At 46.3% G+C, this 21,448-nt stretch overlaps 1 protein-coding gene, 1 non-coding gene and 1 pseudogene across 2 annotated transcripts in view; 1 reads left to right on the top strand and 2 right to left on the bottom strand.

The window, feature by feature from the left end:
* LOC120381687 overlaps window positions 1–21,448 on the bottom strand; it is a 377,258-nt pseudogene that overhangs the window by 263,497 nt on the left and 92,313 nt on the right.
* Window positions 1–21,448, top strand: part of LOC120381683 (zinc finger protein 850-like) — a gene marked incomplete at its 5' end in the record, with an annotated part of 218,952 nt that overhangs the window by 168,345 nt on the left and 29,159 nt on the right. The window contains one exon of the mRNA XM_039499809.1: window positions 162–777. Coding sequence (XP_039355743.1) covers window positions 162–777 — 616 coding nt within the window. The remainder of the gene's footprint in view (window positions 1–161; window positions 778–21,448) is intronic.
* On the bottom strand, window positions 11,129–11,201 carry TRNAV-AAC. The gene has a single exon. It is a non-coding gene; the product is annotated as a tRNA-Val (tRNA).

The following is a 21,448-nucleotide window of genomic DNA, read 5'->3' as shown; positions in this document are numbered from 1 at the left end:
AACAGATCAAGGAAACCAGCCAGGGAAGAAAGTGGATAAATTTATTTCCTGTTGGGGAACTCGGAAGGTCCTCATGGAAACCACAACACAGCAGGATATCCTCAGGCGAAAGAGAAAAAATACATGCAGGGAGTGTGGAAAAACCTTCTCTCACAGCTCAGCCCTTTCTGTACATCAGAGAATCCACACAGGGGACAGGCCCTATGAATGCACTGAGTGTGGGAAAAACTTCACTAGCAGCTCACAACTTTCTAAACATCAGAGAATCCACACAGGGGACAGGCCCTATGAATGCCGTGAGTGTGGGAAATGCTTCATTAGCAGCTCAAACCTTTCTCAACATCAGAGAATCCACACAGGGGACAGGCCCTATGAATGCCTTGAGTGTGGGAAAACCTTCTCTCACAGATCATCGCTTTCTGTACATCAGAGAATCCACACAGGGGAGAGGCCTTATGAATGCAGTGAGTGTGGGAAAAGCTTCACTAGCAGCTCACACCTTTCTAAACATCAGAGAATACACACAGGGGAAAGGCCCTATGAATGCCGTGAGTGTAGGAAAACCTTCTCTCACAGCTCAGCCCTTTCTTTACATCAGAGAATCCACACAGGGGACAGGCCCTATGAATGCACTGAGTGTGGGAAAACCTTCAATCGCAGTTCGCACCTTATTAGGCATCAAACAATCCACAGAGGAGAGAGGCCCTATGAATGCCGTGAGTGTGGGAAATGCTTCACTAGCAGCTCAAACCTTTCTCAACATCAGAGAATCCACACAGGGGACAGGCCCTATAAATGCTGTGAGTGTGAGAAAACCTTCAATCGCAGCTCAACCCATGTTAGCCATCAGAGAATCTGCAAAGGAGATAAACATTGTAAAAATCTCTAGGGCTATCAAGACTTTCTTTTCTTTAATACTTTTCCTGATTCCCACATAGTAACTTTTAAAGCTCTTTGAACTGTTTGCAGCACCATTATCCCTCAGCTTGTCCAGATGAGTGGCCCATTTTTGCCTTTTGCAGTTCGCCCTCTTTTGAGATGGACCTATTTGTCCTTTCTATTGTCCCACAAGTAATTGGAGTGTGCCCTTCCTATGAGGAACCAGGGAGCATCATGTTTATACCATTCCTCCTATTGCAAAGTTATTGTTAGAGTCACCAGTGATCCAGATTGTATCCTTGCCAGTTGTTCTCACGTTGCTCTGGGTTGTGCTGAAGAGCAGTTATATTGGGAATTTTTCAAATTATATGTAAATGAAGAGGAGCAGGGGCAGGAAAAAGTATAATTACAACTTCTGTGACACTGGAAGGAGATGGGGTGAGTCAGAGATTCCTTCCTTCCCCTTCACTGCAGAACTCTTACCTTTTGCCTAAGCCAGGCAGAGTTTATCTTCATCACATTCTATCCATCCACTTCATAAGTGTCATGTGATGAAGCATTCTCCGTTGTCTGTGCTTGCAGATGATGTTTTGACTTCTTTAATCCTATATCAGAGTCGCTATGACTGGAGATGAAAGTGTCAAAGTCCTGGGAGGGGAATTCAAATGGATCCCAAATACAGTGTTATTGGAGTTTAAATCCCAGGTTCCATCTATTGTAAAGCCACTTTGGCAAGGTGGCTGTTTTTCCCTCATTATGGGGATGCTAGGATACTAAAAATGTTGTAAATAACATAACTGACTATTGAGACAGGGATGAAGGAAGCAGTTTTGAATGGATCAGAGGAGAATGTGATGGGAGAATCTCTTGTCCCGATACTGAATAATCAGATGTAACCTGCTCTTGAATTTCACTTGACGCTTTCTTTGTCATGTATTGTCTCTCTGTGATGTGGGTTTCTATCTTTCCTGAAGGCTGTTTGGTCACCCAATTGGATATTAGTTCAGTTTGATAGGATGTAGCTCAGATTTATTGAAGAATTTAAGACAATGACCCTTTGCTAAAGTCCTCATTTATGATTTCAGCTTTGCTTTTTCCCCATCCCTCCATGATGACATGGAGAAAGCTGAAGTGCAGTTCTATCAACAGGAGAGAACTCTCTAATTTACTGGACAGGCTAACAAAGAAACAGCAGTGATTTAAAATCTCCACTCAGAAATGGTGAACAACAGCAGAACCCCAACTAACTGAAGGAAGTGCATCTGATCATAGTGTATTTCAGTTGTTTAAGGCAATATTGTCTCCGATGATCTGGGAAGAGAATTCCATGCTAAGTGGTTTTGAACTAGGCAAAATGCCCGTGTGTTTGGTTCCCAAAGCATTTGTAACCCAGGCCCTACAGAAGATCTCTCCTAGCTAATCCTATGGTATGGGAAATGCAGCCCCTCATGCCACAGATGTTGAGGAAATAGAAGCGGAGTTTTTGTCGAATTTATCCTTTGTAGGTGCTAAAGATGTGTATAAAATGAAACCAGTGTTGAAAATGTAATATCGTCAGAAAAATAGCCATTTTTTAATAGAATCTCCAGCTCTGGTAACTAACGAAGATTCTGATCCAGGCCTGTATCCAGTCCCTTCCCTGGACCTGTGCCACCGAATTAAAGAAAAGCTGGGCATGTTTCAGGAAGCCATTCCTCATTCACACTGCTGAGATTTTAAGTGGTTTTGTAAAGGATTCTACTTCAGAGAAGTGTAAATTTACCCCATCCAAGAGTCCACACCCAGTTCTTGGTTTCCACCCCAGTAAAGGAAGCAATGGTGACCCAAGGAAAATGGTTTGTACAACTCCACTTCCTAGTTCAGTGTCACTGATTACACTTCCAAAGTATGCCAGGGTTAGATTGAGAACAGTCATCCTTCACTGTTTGGATGCAAAGAGAGAGTGCTTCATAGGACAGTCCTTCCCTGTGATCCCAAACTGGCTGCCTGGTTGGGTAACAAGGACTTTCAGGCTGTAGAAATGATGGTAACCAATGAGGCAACAAATTTGTCAGGTTCCAATTTTAGCCTGCCAGAGACACGCATGTTGAGTCCTGATTCTATGGTTTTGTGTCTGACGCTGTGGCTACACAATTAAGCTGATGTTGGCACAACTGCACCAATGTAGCTGCGCTGCTCTAGCACTGCTATAACAGATGCTCTAAGCCGATGGGAGAGAGTTCTCCCATCGGACTTGATTAGTCCAGCCCCCGCAAGCGGTGGTGGCTACGTTGGCAGGAGAAACTCTCCCACTCATCTAGCACTATCTACACAGGGGGTTAGGGCTGTGTAACTACGTTGCTCAGCTGTATGGATTTTTCAAACCCCTAAGCAATATAGTTATCCCGATAAATGTCTTTAGTCTAAACCAGACCTTAGTTTTCTCTTGTGTTTTATGCATTTACATTACTTCTCTACCTCCTCCTACTTTGAAAGATTAAAAAGTGTGAAAAGAGAGGTATTTTTCTCCATGATGCAAACATTCCGACATAGAAGACCCCTTCTACCAACACACATGGCAGAAGATCCTGAGATATATGCACTCACAGAAGTGGTTGGGACCTATGTTGGGACAAACCACAACAAGAACCAGGGTTCAGTTGTTGGCAATGGGGATTAAAAGCAAACTAACATATATGACAAGAATTTGTGATCTTTGAATATGTTATTGTTACCAATTAAAATGAAATGATAGGTGAAGTTATTGGTTAAAGAGTAAGAGACTGTGTGATAATCTGAATTATTTTGGAAAACTGAAAGTTGTTTTGTTTTTGTGTTTTGTTAGTCGTACAGGAAATGATAGCTAATCTTGAAAAGTTAATTAGATTTAATTTACCCTGGTTCCTCAACTGTTGCTACAGCTCTACTACCCATCAATCCAAAGACTGAGAGAAATGGAGAGTTCCAACCATTGTCCTTTTAGTATCTTATTGTTCCTCTCTCTGTTTTTTGTGCTGGCCTTTCTATACTATCACTTTCTGCATTTGTTTTGTGGTAACAGTTGGTTTCCATCACTCATGTACATTTGTTTAAATCTCTATCCATTGTTAAATAATTGTTTTGCTTGTTCGATAACTGTACTCAGGTGCTGTGTGAGATACAGTAGCAATGGTCCACAGTAAAACTAGTAACCTGGGATACTTGGGGAAGAGAGGATCTGGGATTTCACCGAGTATCTGGTGATCCGGGCTGGACCCCAGAGGGGGACACATTGAAGGAACTCAGGGTTAAGGTGGCTGCTGTAGCTCAGAGGAGGGTCCTTGAGTTCCAGCAGGCTGGTGAGTTTGGTCACTAACATCCAGCTGCCAAATGCAAAACTCCCTCTTCCTTGTGGCAGGTGGCAACAAGGAGACTCACAGCCCTCAGCACCCTGAGAAGGGTCACAGTGTGTCTCTGTGTTGATCCACCTGTCAAATCCACACAGGGAAAGCTCCCGACAGCACAAAACTCTGCCCTATGAAATCATGGAACATGTGCTCTTTCCTCTGTGGGTATGTCTAGACTACGCACCGTATCGGCGGGTAACGATCGATTTCTCGGGGATCGATATATCGCATCTCATCTAGATGTGATATATCGATCCCTGAAAGTGCTCCCGTTGACTCCGGAACTCCACCAGTGCGAACAGTGGTAGCGGAGTCGACAGAGGGAGCCATAGATGTCAATCCCACGCCGTGAGAGCGAGAGGTAAATCGATCTAAGATACTTCGACTTCAGCTACGCTATTCACGTAGCTGAAGTTGTGCATCTTAGATTGATCCCCCCCAGTGTAGACCAGCCTTGTGAAAGCATGTAAAGAATCCCAAGTGCTGGAGGACAGCCTTTGGGTCCAGAGCGACCTAGACAAATTGGAGGATTGGGCCCAAAGAAATCTGAGGAGGTTCAACAAGGAGAAGTGCAGAGTCCTGCACTTAGGATGGAAGAATCCTATGCACTGCCACAGACTGGGGACTGACTGATAGCAGCCTTCAACCACCTGAAAGAGCAGCAGTGTGGGCTTTCTCCTTGCCACTTTTGCTGGGCTGGGCAGGGAGCCTGGAGGCCTTTCTAGAAGAGAACTGGGAACTGAGCTAGAAAAACCAATGTGAAAACCAGAACCTCAGGTTTAGACTCATTTATTTATAATATTAAATCTTCAGTTCTAGTGTCGCTGTCAATACAATTGCTTCAGCCAGATAAGTTTTCCCTTTGGGAAACTAACTTCTCTCCAAGGGGAGTGGAGAGAAAGTACTTTTCAGAGTCTGAGAGAGACAAGGCGGGTGAGGGTAAGAGCTTGCAGAGGACCAACCTCTGTTGGTGAAAGAGACAAGCTGTGGAGCTAACCCAGCACCCTTCTTCAGTTCTGTGTAGCCTGGAAGGTCGTCTCCTCCATAACCAGCAGTTAGAACATAAGAACAGCCACACTGAGTCAGACCAGTTCATCTATCCCACTCTCCCAAAAATGGCCAATGCCCGGCGCCCCAGAGGACCCCTGGGACCAACACGGATACAACACCACCACAAACAAGGTTAAAAGTCAATGCACAGGGGAGAAGGATCTTGTGTTTCATTCCTTATGTCATAGGGTACGTCTTCACTACCCGCCATATCAGTGGGTAGCAATCAATTTCTCGGGGATCGATATATCGCGTCTCATCTAGACGTGATATATCGATCCCCGAACGCGCTCATGTCGACTCCGTAACTCCACCAACGCGAACGGCGGTAGCGGAGTCGACATGGGGAGCCATGGACGTCGATCCCGCGCCGTGAGGATGGTAAGTAATTCAATATAAGATACTAAGACTTCAGCTACGTTATTCACGTAGCTGAAGTTGCGTATCTTATATTGATTTCCCCCCGTACTGTAGACCTGCCCATAGTCCCATCATGTGGCCATTTCCTTTTCTTCCTTTCTGTTAAAAGCTTTGGTGATTTGCACAGAAACATTATTTCCCCAGGAGAGACCCAGGAGTGGGGGCTGCATTCCTGTACCAAACAGTCACTGGAAGGGGGCAGACAAAGGCCTATTAGGACCAGGCATCCGTCACTGTCAAAAGATCATCTCCCTCCTGCAGGTCACTGGCAGCCTGAATTTGTTCCTTATCCTCCCAGAGTCTGGGGGCTGGAATCAGCACTACCCAGCCCCTCCGTATGTAGCAGGAACAAACACAAACCTGTTCTTTAAAACAAGCTGTCCCCTTCCTTCTCAGGGAAGATTTTTCTGTGATTGAAGTTGAGCTTCAGTTCCCCTCTCCTAGGGGTGGGGCTGGTGTGGGGCCAGCTCCCAGTGAGCTCTGTTTTCACCTTTGCCCCCTTTCAGTCACTCTGGGATGGTAACTCTACCCCCAGCTGTCAGGCAGCTTCCAGTCCATCCACTCTGTTCATTAACTTCATGGTCATGTGTCACCCCCTCTGCCAGCACACAGAGCCTGCAGGAAAGCTACTCCTTCCAGATGCATTGGTGGTATAGTGGTGTGCGTAGATGTCTTCCAAGCAATTCATCTGGGTTTGATTCCCAGCCAATGCAATAATGGCTTTTCTCTTCTGTTGTTTCCTCATCTGGAAGTGGTTTAATTTCACTCACATTGTGTTACAATCACATTATCTATAGAATGAAACAATAAATGTGTCAAAGTCCAGCAGGTCATACAGGATGGAGGCACACAAGGGGCTGGAATATGTCATCTGAGAAAGACAGAACACTTGGAAACCTGCATCTCCCATCCCCTGGCCTTGCGTGTTATGATTCCAGCTGTGTGAGCTGTTTGTAGGATGTTCTGGCATGATGGGGAAATAAAGTTTTGAGTCAGTTTTTGCTCCTGCAGGTTCCTTTGCTGTTACAGTTATAATGACATGAAAAAAAGGGAAGCAGAATAAACATAAACCCCAAATTGCAATACAGGTGGGGAAAGGGAAGATCATGGTTAAGCCAAACACGTCAAAATAAAAATTAATACTAAAAAGGTGAGGAGGGAAGAGATCAGGTATGTGGAGATCCCCTTGATATTTCAACGCACATTGTTAGAATTTAAGTTCAGACTTGACACTGGAAAACCTGCAACTTCCTGTCTCTCTGAACACCTGTGATGAGCAAGATGGAGTTGGGACACCTGTTCTGCTTCAATCATTTATTGTCTCTCTGTTCTCTCCTTCTCCCCACCCCTCGTCTCCAATGTCTCTGCCTTTCTCCTCTTGCTCCTCTCCCTGCCCTTTCCAGGAACTCACAGTCTACAGCATTTAGGACAAGCCAGAGCTCCCATGTTCTGCACATGATCCTGTGTCAGAGGACGTGGGACCCCGGTCAGAACCAGTCACCTGATCAATATGACCCTTTATGGGTGACTTCTCTGCCTACTCTGCAATTTACACACACCCCCACTGAAGGGGGTGGGGTACAGCTCTGACTGAGAGGCCCCACAGGAGAAACTTCAGCCCAAAGACAAATTTGTGTCAAATGCTGAGAAGTGAAGAGCCCCCTTCCCTTCCCCCCAAATCCCCAGAACTCTAGTGTCACCCCCATGGCACCAGCACAGGGAACCCAGTGAAATGGGGTTACATAATACAATGGGGGAGGCAGCAGGGAGAGAGGTGACAGGGACTCTCTCTTTTTCCTTCTCTCGTCACTTTCTGTTCTCTTTCCTTCCAGGAACTGCAGTCACAGCAGGGAGGGGTTTGTCTCCGTGTCTGTCACGGAGGTGGTGGAAGTGATGGATTCTGTGACTTCCTGCCACCTCTGTGACTTCTGCAGTGGCCACAGTGGCTGACTCCAGGGCCACTCAATCAACTGGCTCCAGGGACCGCCCAAGCAGCGGCCAATGCGGCTGGCCCGGGGACCACTTGACCAGTGGTCCCGAGGGCAGCAGGAGCAGCCACAGCTTGGTGGCCTCTGGCAGCACTTCTGGGGTGGCCAGAGCAGCAGCTGGCCCCCTGGGGCTCCCCCCTGCCCTAGCAGCAGCTGGAGTGGCAGCGACTCTCAGGGCTTCTCCCCTGGTAGCTGGTGCTCATTAGCCATCAAATTAATCAAAACACTTCCCCCTGCAAGTGGATTTAGCCCGGGACCCTCAGAGTCAGCAGCTGTTACACCCCCACTGAGCTCTCTGGTCAGGTGTCCTAGTGCCGGGAGCCTCCGATGTAGATCCTAAAATAGCGTTTTTGCACCAGGGGCGGCTGAAATTTTGGACCAGACATTGTAGCTCCACCGTTATTTTACTGAAATGTTCTCTGTATGTATAAATATCTCCTGTCTGTGTGTTCCATTCTATGCATCCGAAGAAGTGAGCTTTAGCTCACGAAAGCTCATGCTTAAATAAATTTGTTAGTCTTTAAGGTGCCACAAGTACTCCTGTTTTTTTTTGCGGATACAGACTAACACGGCTGCTACTCTGAAACCAATGCTTCAAAACAGCAAGTGTAGAAAGTCTCCTAAGTGCCAGGCTCTCTGCCATGGAAACAGCTGCCCCTGCTCTGCAGGAGTGTGTGCGTTCCACACAGCAACGTACACACCTGCTCCACACTGAAGGGGGGTCAGACAGTGACGGTAACGCAAATCTTCCGACTAGTAACCCAGGTCCCTTTCTTTAACCCAGGATGTGCCAGTCACCTGTTAGCCATGGTGTTATCTTCATCTTCAAATACCTCTCAGGACATTGAACAGAGGAAGTGAAACCCCCTCCCCCGAATGGCTCCCTGTTGAGGCGTTGTACCGGACCTGCCCCTGGAGACTGTCTGGTTTTATACTCTTAGAGCTTTTTCTCTTCAAACCGCTTATTCCAATCTCTGGGCCAACCTCCACATTTCAGAGTTTAGAATTTACTCTCATCACCCTCCTATGGCACTTTCCATGTGAATTGGGCAAAGGAAGTGGGGGAAGCTCCGTGGCTAATGAAAACCAATGCTCTGGGTGAGGCCTGAACTCACACTCACAGCTGTATTTCCCCCTGCATGAGCCACTATAGGTGCTTCTTAGACAAACTTGGGCTGTAGGTGGTTATGTGTGTCTGTGCTTCACCACTTTGGCTGCTCTGTAAAAAGCTGATGGTTCAAGCAGAAGCTGGTGGGTTTTTGTTTTGTTTTAAGCAATTAGTGTCTAGTACATTTTAACAGGCAGAAAATGTCCTATTCTGGTCTAGCCCCATTTGACTCCTTCTGTCCATCTTCTTCCTTCCCCCTCAGTGTCTTTCCTTCCCCATTGGGGACATGCAGAGATGAACCCCAGTCAGTCTGTGTCACAGAGAGTCTGTATCTCCTAAGGAATGTGGGTGAAGGATTCCAGCTGAATTAACTCCGCTCACCTGGGTTAGAAACATTTGTTTCTTTCGAGCAGATAGTGGGAAATGGGACATTAATTCAGACCCAGGAGGCAAGGCAGAGGCTTCATGATCTTGATCTCCAGGAAGGGAGAGGGGATCCCCAGAAAGGAACAGAGCTTCCTTTAGTCTCAAGCTGGGGTCTCCTGGAAGTTGGAAAAGACCCTTGGTCACTGAGGATCTCATGGGATCGTGCTGCTCCAGAGGCTCCAGAGTCCAGGGTGTGGGGAGGGTGTCACTGCACAGTCTGAAATGGAAGGGAGGACCCTGGAAGGGACGGGGAGGAACAGAAAATGGAGAGGAATGAAACAGAATAAAGGCCTCTTCTCTCTCCCCTCCCCGACCCAGCAAGAACTGTTATCAGTGGGGAAACTCCCCACCATGAACGGCAGAGACCATAGAGACATTTGCCTCATGCTGAGAAGTAAGGTGACCAGACACTAAGTATGAAAATCAGAGACTTTCACCGGTGGTATAGTGGTGAGCATAGCTGCCTTCCAAGCAATTGACCTGGGTTTGATTCCCAGCCAATGTGATGATTCCTCCACTGGGAATTGGTTTAACTTCAGTCACGTTGTTTCAGTTTATCAATGGAATGAGAGAATCAGTGTCCCAAAGCCCAACAGGTCATTAAACACCCAGTGGAGGAAGAAAGGGGTGGGACTATATAATGAGCAGTTGGAGTCATCCAGGTATTACAGTGCTTGGTTTATTTTATTTTTTTAATTTCCTTTACTTCCCTCTCCCTTTTAGACTCAGAGCCTTTAAGATCAGAAGGGACCAGTGTGATCATCTAGTCCGACCTGCTGCACCTTGCAGGCCAAAAGACCCCACCCACCCACTCCTGTAATAGACCCGGGAGGGGAGGCAGCTCCGTGCTCTGCCCCTACCCCAGGCAGCACATGGAGGCCCTCTGCTCCCCTCCCCAATGGGTGTGCAGAGATGTGCCAGCAGCACTAAGGTGGCTCCCTGCCCACTCTACATCCGTCCCTCCGTGCCGCTCCCAGAAGTGGCTGGCATGTCCCAGCATCCCCTGAGGAGGGGGGAATGTCTCCACGTGCTGCCCCTGCCCCGAGCACCAACTCTGCAGCTCCCATTGGCCAGGAACTGTAGCCAATGGCAGCTCTGGGGGCAGCGCCTGCAGACAGCAGCACATGGAGATCCCCTGGCCCCACTCATCTAGGAGCTGCTGCCAGAGGGTTGTGTGTACCGGTCACTTTGGGAGCTGCACCACCACTCCTGCACCCCACCCCCACCCCCAGTGCAGAGCCCACACCCAAATTTCCTCCCAGAGCTTTGCTTGTCTTCCTTTCACCAGAACCATCCTTCTTCTCCTGGGCTGCAAGTAGCCATCCCTGGGAAGCCAAGAGGCAGGCACAGGATTCTGCCAAGTAAGTGTCCCCCAGCACCGTGATGGACAGTGCGATGAAGGTAAGTCTTCCTGAGGCACAATGAACTGCAATGCAGCGAACCACTGGCCAGGCGGTCGGGGCGAAGGGCATTCACTGGAGGTACAAGCTTGTGAGAGCACAGCTGAGCACAGGGTCCCTTCCCCTTTTAAGGACCTACTCCTCATGGCCTGCGACTGGAGATGACTTGGCTGCATCTGGTGGGTCACACTCCACCTTGGGCAGTGTCCATGCTCTGGGTGTGTGATCACTGCCTAATGAGAGTCCCAGACACCTTGTCTATCTAGGAGCTCTTCTGATCTTCCAGCTGTTCAACCAGCCCCTTCATCCCACAAGCATTGCAGGAGGGAGGGGGAGGGAGAGGGGGAAAGCCACTTCACAGGCATTCAGAGAGGGAGAGGAGACAAAAATGGGAATGGGGGAAGTATAACACACCTATTGAGCATAGAAATCACTGCTGCTCCTACAACAGCAGGGACAGGCCTCTAGGAGCTGGGAAAAATTAAGCCCTCATGTTTCTGCCTGGTTTTGAACCAGGGACCTTTTGCGTGTTAGGCAAACGTGATAACCACTATACTACAGAAACTCTGTTGCAAGGCTCTGCCCCTCCCTTCATAAGAACATAAGAACGGCCATACTGGGTCAGACCAAAGGTCCATCCATCCCCATATCCTATCTGCCAATAGTGGCCAATGCCACGTACCCCAGAGGGACTGAACCTAACAGGTAATGATCAAGTGATCTCTCTCCTGCCATCCATCTCTACCCTTTGACAAACAGAGGCTAGGGACACCATTCTTACCCATCCTGGCTAATAGCCATTAATGCACTTAACCTCCATTAATTTATCTGCAAAAAGAACAAGGAGAACATGTGGCACCATAAAGACTAACAAATGTATTTGAGCATAAGCTTTTGTGGGCTAAAACCCACTTCATCGGATGCATGCAGTTAAAAATACAGTAGGAAGATATATATACACACAGAGAACATGAAAAAAATGGGTGTTGCCATACACACTATAACGAGAGTGATCAGTTAACGTGAGCGGTTATCAGCAGGAGAAAAAAACCTGGTGTTGGGAGGGGAACAGGAGAAAGGACAAAGGAAGCAAGAGACGAAGAGAAAAGAGGGATCAGACAGTGGATGGAGCAAGAGGTGAAACAAAAAGGACAACCCCCAATGTCCCCAGTGATTCTAAGGGACAAAATGCAGGTGTGCAATAAAATTCTGCCTCCTTAAGCTCATGATTTCCATGCCTAGAATTCAACTCTCACCAGATGGATCAGACTGAACAGGTTTCACACCTCCAGGAGGCTCTTACCTTCTAAACAGGGACGGCTGTTTTCTAGTAAAATCACTACAAGGGAAGAAGAAAACTCGAAAGAGGTTCCTCCTGGCGCTCACGTCCGTGATCCCGAATACTTCCTCAGTCCTCAAAGAAAGACCTGGAGAAGGAGACTTGCTGAAGCAAAGCCACAGGGCTCTCTGAGGTTTCCCTGGCCCCTCGCCCCTGTCCTGCCTGGCTGATGTCATCATCTCTCTGTGAGGTCACCACCTCCCCACCACCTTGGACCAATAGTCTGAGGTCCTGCAAAAGACCTTTGTGATGTCACTGCCACACCCCTCCCTTGCTGTGCCAATGTCCTGCCCCTGGCCAGGCACTTTGTAGGTTTGAGCTACTCCCTGTGGGTCACCCCACTCAAGGAGCGTTCGTTCTAGGCAGCAAGCCGGCTAGACAGGGAAACATCAGACGCTGCTCCCAATGCTACACTCAGTTTTTCAGAAATGAGTCGACTTTATGGCCAGAAGAGACCATTAGAGCATCTAATCTGACCCCCTGCATATCACAGTCCTCCTGTATGACACAAGAGCTACTTTTGGGGCAAACACATTCCAGAAAGGCATCTAGTCTTCATGAAATGACATCAGGAGATGGAGAATCCACCACTTTCCTTGGTAGCTTGTTCCTGTGGTGAATCATCCTCGCTGTTGAATATTTGTGCCTTAGCTGTAATATGAATTTGTCTCTTTTCACCTTCAGGCCACGGGGTCTTGTTATGCCTTTCTCTGCTCAATTCAAGAGCCCTTTAATACCCAATCCTTTCTCTCCATTAAGACACTTCAACACTTCAATGAAGTTGTTGCCAGCTCAAAGAGCCCGAGGCGGAGCAACAGCGGGGTTTGTTGCCCGGTGTGCGTCGCACTAATTATCACACCAGGGTGGAGAAGCAAAACCAGGTTTATTTGAGCCTCAAATAAGGTGTCAGGGAGAATAGCATTTTTAGATTTTGCACACCTGTTTACAGGCGGGGTCCCAACATTTATACCCCCCTTGTTTGTGTAAGCCTTTTGTTCGGTTTTCCCCCTTACCCCTCTCTTCCCAGCAACAGCTACATTAGGCATTACATTTCAGCGTGTTAGAAAAGTTTTCATCCACAGGCTTATCTTTTGGCCTTCACAGAACAAACGCATACAAATTTTCCTTCCCCCTCTCCCCCTTCTCCCCGCCGCTTCTGCTGTTCCAAACTCCTACATTTGCAAGCGGAGATTGCTGACAGCTACACATTTTGCTTGCAGTCTGTTAGCATCTTAGGCTGGTTAAAGTTCACAGCATGTAAGAACTTTGGTTCACTTCAGGCCCAAAGTCACAACTTTGGTTTACTCAGGCCTAGTGGCACCAACAATTCCCCTCTTTGAGAATACTTAACAAACTTTTGGCGAGTTTTCTTAAACTTTAAAAACAAAAAAACAATGAAGCTTTACAGATATATGTACAACTGCTCTTTTGAGCTTAGTTACCCCCAACCCAGGAATGAATGCATGGACAAAAGAGTGGAATGTTCATTTAACAACTAAGCGATTGGGACACTGACAATAAATCAGGTAGGTATACCAAGTGGTTTAATTTCTCAGATGTCTCGGTGAATAATTTAGTCTCATATGCATGCTCCCCATGGACCCAGCAGGATTCGGTATGTGGGAGCCCACACCCACCCTAACTGGTCCATATGCTTGGAAGGAGCACTTTGAATGTCTCCACTTCCATCCAGAAAGTGTCCAAGTATGTCTTTATGACCACAGATCAGATGGTACTCCTGATGCATCTGTAAGGGCAGTGGGCCAAGTCTGGTCTAGATCCCACTGCAATACTTTCCCAGCCTCAGTGATATTTAATACTATTTCTGTTAGTAACTTCTGGGTCATAGAACTAAGGGCTGAAATGATATGTAACTCCAGCCTGTACTTAAAATAGCTGAGTTTTAAGAATAAGGCTAGTAGCCTTTTCTAGTTGGCTCAATTTTTGATTATGTTTTTTGCTTTTAGATATTGGCCCTAGCCCACAGGGATTTGCTCAATTTTTTTTTTCCAGAGGAAATAACCCAGGCCTTCTGTTGTGCTAATCTAATGGCATCCCCTTGTGAGCAATCTGGGTATGTAGAAGTGATTTGAAAACTTGATAAGGGCAATGTCATTTAAAATCTAATTAGGAGGGCAATACATACTGAAGGATTTATCCAAAACACAGGGCACAGCCTGTAGATTAAACCCCAAAAGTTAATTAATACTACATTCCTAATCATGGGTCTCATAAATTTTTTTTTTGCTAGTGTACAATTTTTTGTTTTTTTACCAGGGTTAGTTTTCAATGTTTTTTCAGTCAGGAATTCTTGGACTTTGGCAATGTCAGTGGAGTGAGTGTTTTTTCTTCTTTTCTAAAACAATTGTGGTTTAGCATCCTACAGGGGAGAGGTTTTCAGCACATATCACTCTGTAATAGCTTTGCTTTTTCTAGAAAAGTCTAAAGGCACAGTTGGTCTGTCAGTGGACAAGGGAGAGGTTGTCCAGAAGCTGTCCAGAAGCACAGTAGAACTAGAAGAAAGAATAGGCTAATTATCAATAGGAAAATTTTTCTGATGTGGAGGGGTCTTTTTGCAGTGAGAATCCTGGGTCCAAGCAGTCAGTCTTTGGTACTTCACAGCAGTGTTGGTAGACAGGAGGACTTGGAAAGGGCTTTTCCAGCGTGGAGCCAAGGCAGTCTTTCGTTGATGGATTTTTATGTAGACCCAGTCTTCTGGTTTCTAGGAGTGGTAGGGCTGCTAGGATTTTTGGGTTGTTTTTTCTTCACCTGTGAGAAAAAAAAACCTAACACATTGCATTAGTGTCTTTGCAGATTTTACAAATTTTATAGTTGCATGGGCAAATTTAAGTCCTTCCTTTTTTGGTTTTTAGCCAAGTAATGGTTCTTATACTTATTAGTGCCAAAGGAAGGGCATTTGGCTACTTTAAGTTTGTTTTAGCACAAATCTTGGCCAGTTTATTTTTAGCATGTTAACTCATTTTTTTTTTAACTTATAAAGGAAACTTTTACTTATACATTTTTTGTTAACAATAAATACATACACAGTACATTAGTCTTATTTAATGTATGCCACATATACCCTTTTACTAAAATAACTTTATTACACAGCTTTAGAACAACAGGCCAGGACAAGCATACCCACTTTGATGAGTTCACTTAATATAACCTTTAGTTCAATAGCTTTTCACTATCTCCAGCCCTCTGGCTAGAAGTCTGAGGTAGCCAGAAGGATTCCATGTACAATATGGGGAGTGGGTTAACTTTCTATGTCCTTGATTTTAAAGACTGTTAGTATGAAAATTTTAATAACAATTTTTAATTAAAAGATTTGGCTAATAAAGTTTCTTTCTCTTACTTAGGAAAATGTATTAGACTTTAGTATATTACATTTTTTTGATATATTTAAACACTTTGTATTTTAAATTGAACAAAACAAGTATTTGCATTTTAATTTAACACTGCCACTTGATTTTAAATTAGACCATTTTATAAAAATATTAGACATAACAATTTTGGCCATTTGAGACAGACACCACAAGACAGAACACAGAACACAAAACATAATTGTTACTTTGTCAGTAAATGCATGATATGTTGAATGCTGTTTAGCTGGCATTAGTTTTTTTTGATTATTTGAAAGACAAAACAGAAGTCCACCCCTTCTGGGCAGTTAATTATTACTTAAAATATACGAATACTTTTGTTAATTCAGGAGAATTACCCCATATTTTTTTTGCTTGAATTTATTTATAAACATTTTAAAGACACTAAAAACTTTTTTTTAGCATTTTTATAAAGTACAACTGCTGTTTTTTTTAGCAACTAAAGAGTTAACTTTTTACTTTTTTAAAAAAATTATATGCTTTTTTTTAAATTACTTGCTTTTATTTAGCAGCTATTTACTAATTTAAATTATTATTTCAAATATTCTTTTGAGTATTTGAAATTTTTATGCTTATATTTACTTATTTTTTTTTATTATATTTTTAAAAGTTTTTAACTTGTTTTCTTATTTTTTTGTTGCCTGCCTGCCTGGGCCCGATTTTGCTTTTTTTGCTGAATTGTTTTTATTTTGGACACAAACTTATTTTACTATTAGTTTAGCTAGGAGGGTGGGCTTTACAACTAGCCCCCATTTTTTTGGTTTTTTTTTAAAACATTTTACTTTTAAAACTACTCAAGTCCTCCCTAGTAAGGCTTGCCACCTGGCAAAAATACACGGCCATTGGGTAAAGGCCATTTACTTAACACACAATTCAAACTTCTTTGGGGGTCTACCCAGAGACCCACTTATTTGTCTGCTGACACTTAAACAGAAAAGAAAATTACACAGAGAGCAGAGAAAATTACAGTCTAAGCCAGATTTTTCCACTTTTAGTACATTGTCTGTCATGGGGGGGGCGGGACAGAATTATTTTAATACAACCTTAGAGCTTTATTGCACACATGGCTTTTACCCTGAGGAATTACGAACGAGAAGTTTAGTTCCGCCCACACCCCTAACGCCTAAATAAACAGAGCAGAAAAACCAACAGTAACCGGTTAAACAAAACAGAGCTAAAACTAGATAGTGCACCAAAACCAGATAGTGTTTTTTTATTTTATTAGGGCTTACTTTTAACTATACAATTTTTATTATATAATACCAAACAATACTAAACACAGCAAACATAAAATAACAAGGGTAAAACAGATGGTGTAAATTCTACAGGGCTTTCCAATTTTTTATTGCTTACCAAACTGTGACAAATTTTTGTTACCAATTATTCCTTATGTCAGGTGATTAAACTGACATTGCAGGACGGGGGGGAGGGGGGAGATAGAGAAATCACACCATATATCTAAATTTTAAAGCTTTATTAAAAATAATAAAACAACAATGGAGAGTATTGGGAACACTTTCACATCACTCAGGAAAAATATGAATGCCCCAAGCCTTAAGCTACTTTAATACTTACACATATCCAGACTGGCATGTCTGTGTATAATGTTTAGAGAAGGGAAATAGGTGGACGGGAGATTATCCTGTATACAGCTTGTCCAGCATTTCCAACATGCTTCCACTCTTGGGATGGCTGTTTTTTAACACCCTGGAATCTCCTGCGGCGTTTCTTTCAGAGATTCCAGTTCAGGTCAGCTGCCTGTCCGGCTTCAGGGTTGCAAAAACTGTTGGATTTCACTGAACCGTTAAGCTTTGCAAATGCAATCTCAGTTTTGTAACTTATACTGCTTTTTGTTTGCCTCTTTTTATTTTTTACAACCAGCTGGGGCTGAAAGCAATTTTACTTATTATAGTCTGTGTGCTGGCTCTTGACCTTGTATGCAGAGCAGCTCTCTTTTTTTATCTCTGGGGTTAGCCGAGTTTTAAATTAACCCATTCCTAGACAAATTGCTCACACTGTGTCAGAGGCTTTTTTTTGTGATTAAAAGCTCCTCTGAGATATATGATTTTATTTAGATTGAAGATACCTTTTAATGGGCACTGTTTAGATGGATTTTTACACATGTGAAGATTCCAATTTTTTAAATACCTGCAGGTTTTAGGACCATAATGTACGTACATGTACTATGCTGGGGTACCCTTAGGGGGTGAGGTAGAATTTTTAGACTGTCCCTTTACCCACTTTCCACTTGCACACACAAAGAGGATACCCTGTCCGCACTAGCGGCTCATAAACTAAGAATCTCTCCCTACAGAACATTCACACAGGGGAGACTAACGAGGATGACTGACTTTTCTACATCCCCTTTCAGCAAAGAGCGCCGGCTAGTCTCTGGGAGACACAGCGCCGTATACTCTAATTGCATTCAATGAGATGATCAGACTGTCAGTAGCCCACACGGAAAGGAAGGGGGGGGAGGGAAGATGGGTTCACACATTCCTAGACCCAGGCAGCTTCCTCGCCGGACGATGCCAGGCTGAGTCAGCCCACCGTGGGTCGGATCTTTTAAAGATCCACTAGTTACTGGGCTTGCGTTAGACTACTCCTGATCATTAGCAATCGCTTCACAGAGTAATTTGGGCGTCTTCCAGCAACGAACACTCACACAGATATACACACACACACACACACCAAGGCTATTGTTTCCTATTGCCACGATGCATCTTATCTTGCTGCACAGTCAATAAATTCAAATGGCATGAGCCCAGCAGAGACAGATATTCTCACGGACAGTTCTCCTCCCAGTGCAGCTCTGGGGCATATGATGAGGGATTTTTACAAGAGCTCTACTTACAAACAGCTTCAGAAGCTACCCATTCGCTGACAAAACAAAAGTAGTTGAAGGATCATGCTGTAATTAAGTGATCCTTCTGGTGGCCACCTTTCCTGGCTCTCTAACTGATACTGAGGCCAGTCTACTGTATAAAATCTTTTCAGTTTACTCTTAGTCATTGGATCCAAACCAAATACCTTCCAGTTTGCTAGAATGCATTCTAGGGGCGTACACCTTGCCCTACTAACCTTACCCTGTCCTTGCCCCATACCATGGGCTTGCCCTTGACCCACTATAGGACGCTCTCTCGTCTAGTGGGAATTACAACGGCTGGGCGTCCCCAGCCTCAGGCAAAAGTCCACACCACTGGACTGTTCCTACCTTACCACAGGACCGGTTCCTCACCGTCGCCCGCAGCTGCTTCTCCACTATCTGAGTGCGTTGCACCGTTGTGTCCTCCAAGGTCAGCCTGACGTGTCTCTGCCGAGGCCCCCGGTAAAGGCACCGGTGCGCGCTGGGCATTGGCTGTGACTTTCGTCCACTGGCCATTGGAGGAGTCCGGGCAAGGCACAATTTTGCCTCGAGCCCACCCAGGGACGCCAAAACTGTTGCCAGCTCAAAGAGCCCGAGGCGGAGCAACAGCGGGGTTCGTTGCCCGGTGTGCGTCGCACTAATTATCACACCAGGGTGGAGAAGCAAAACCAGGTTTATTTGAGCCTCAAATAAGGTGTCAGGGAGAATAGCATTCTCAAATCCTGCACACCCGCTCACAGGCGGGGTCCCAACATTTATACCCCCCTTGTTTGTGTGAGCCTTTTGTTTGGTTTTCCCCCTCACCCCTCCCTTCCCAGCAGCAGCTACATTAGGCATTACATTTCAGCGTGTTAGAAAAGTTTTCATCCACAGGCTTATCTTTTGGCCTTCACAGAACAAACGCATACAAATTTTTCTTCCCCCTCTCCCCCTCCTCCCCGCTGCTTCTGCTGTTCCAAACTCCTACATTTGCAAGCGGAGATTGCTGACAGCTACACATTTTGCTTACAGTCTGTTAGCATCTTAGGCTGGTTAAAGTTCACAGCATGTAAAAACTTTGGTTCACTTCAGGCCCAAAGTCACAACTTTGGTTTACTCAGGCCTAGTGGCACCAACAAAGTCACCTTTCAATCTTCTTTTGATCAGCTAAACAGGTTGAGCTCTTTCAATAGCTCCCTAGAAGGCATTTTTCTCCAGCCCTCAGAACCTTTGGTGGCTCTTTGCTGCCCCAGCAGAGCAGTTTGCAGGGACCACTGGAGTGGTTCATGGAACGGCTGGTGGAGTGGAGCGGCTCAGACTCCCTGCTTGCGAGAGGGGAAGTATTGCCTCCTAGAGGCGCCCGGGGGGGTGGTATGTAATTGTCCCAGGTCACTGGGTGGGGGCTCGAGCCACTTTTGCATTGTGTTATTGAAACAGAACCGCTAGATACTGAGCCCGGCCCTTGTTGCTGACAACTCAGAGGGGCAGAAGGGTTACAGGAATTTATCACACAACCCTCCCTGCTCCCCAGAGCCCCACGGGGAGAAGCTAGGGAAGGGGGAGTCATTCCTCCCCTGCGCTCCCAGAAGAGTTGCTAGGACTCCTTCCTGCCAGCTACTCACCCCTGGATCCATCCTCAGCTCCTGGGATCTTCCTGCTCCAAAGGCTCCAGAGGCCTGGGGTGGGGAGGGCGTCACTGCACCGTCTGACACACAAGGGAGGTTTCTGGAATTGAAGGAAGGAGCAGAAAACGGAGAGGAAAGAAACAGAGAGAAAACACCTCTTCTCTCTCCCATCCCCCTCCCTGCAAGAAATGTTACCAAGGACCAGCGTTAGGGGAAATGGTGCCCTGGGCAAAACTTGTACTTTGGCACTTCCCCATCGCCCCTGGACGATCCCCCTGCCCCTTTATCCCCAGCTCCTGCACTCCCAACCCTTGTGCCTCGTTCACCCCTAACTCTGCCCCCTCCTGTGCCCTAACCCCTACGCTGTGTCCCCTTTGCCCTTAACTCCTGCACCCCCTCCTGTGCCCCCAGCCACTGCCACTCTCCTGCACCCCTTCACCCTAACCCCTGCACCCCTCCTGTGCCCCAGCCACTGCCCCTCTCATGCCCCCTTCACCCCTAACCCCTGCACCCCCTCCTGTGCCCCCAGCGACTGCCCCTCTCCTGCACCCCCTTCACCCCAACCCCTGCACCCCCTCCTGTGCCACCAACCACTGCCCCTCTCCTGCACCCCCTTCACCCTAACCCCTGCGCCCCCTCCTGTGCCACCAGCCACTGCCTCTCTTCCAGGGCCGCCCAGAGGATTCAGGGGGCCTGGGGCAAAGCAATTTCAGGGACCCCTTCCAGACAAAAAAGTTGCAATACTGTAGAATACTGTATTCCCGTGGGCAGTGGCGTAGCCAGGTTCTAACATGAGGGGAAGTGATAACTTTCTAGCCACTAATCAAACACTGTGAGGTGAAATCACAGATTTTTGCTTTCCTCCCCTCTTGAAAACTGCAGGAACTTCCGGTTCTGTTGGGAAAATGCCGAGGCAGGACAAGTGTATGTAGATTGTCTCTGACAGAGCTTTGTCCTACCTGTTCTTAAAATCTTCCAGGGACAGAGACTCCCCAGCCCCTTTGTAAGACTATTCCCGAGCTGACCTGCCTCAGCTCTGGGGACACCCACACAGACTGTAGTGGTGAGCAGCTCTGGAGAGAGAGGAGACCCCAGTGAGTGGCAGCTGGGTAAAGAGACTGAAGTTGGGAGGAGAAACATTGACGTGTCCAAGGTCACCCAGGCTGTCTGTGACCGAGCTAGAACTAGATCCCAGTTCTAGTGCCACTGTACTGCTGTTTTTGGCACTGAAGGTCTCTGCCACCCTGGTGTTTTAGGCACTGGTGCAAACCCTTAGTACAGACAGAATTTACACTAGTGCACTCTGATTGGCACTGGTGCACTATGTCCCTATTTGAAGGCTTGCAGGGGATAGGGGAGGGGGGGGCAGTGACCTCCCAGAGGCCTGGGGCTGGCTGAACAGTGCAGCTGGGAAGGGAGGGGCAGCAGTGAGTGCTGGAGGTATGAGCCAGGAGCGCAGCCCCACAGGACTGGACACTGACTTCTCCTGACCCATGACCCATACACCCAGCTGTGTGCAGGGACCACAGTTGAGCTGCCTGCCAAGACAGCCTGTGCATCCATGGGCAAACCACCTCTTTCTGCAGCCTAATACAATGGGGTCTGGGGACCTTTCCA

Source organism: Mauremys reevesii, linkage group 14, assembly GCF_016161935.1.
Source record: "Mauremys reevesii isolate NIE-2019 linkage group 14, ASM1616193v1, whole genome shotgun sequence".
NCBI classification, from domain to species: domain Eukaryota; kingdom Metazoa; phylum Chordata; order Testudines; family Geoemydidae; genus Mauremys; species Mauremys reevesii.
Note: the sequence above shows the minus strand (reverse complement) of the source record. Positions and strands in the feature narration are given on the sequence as shown.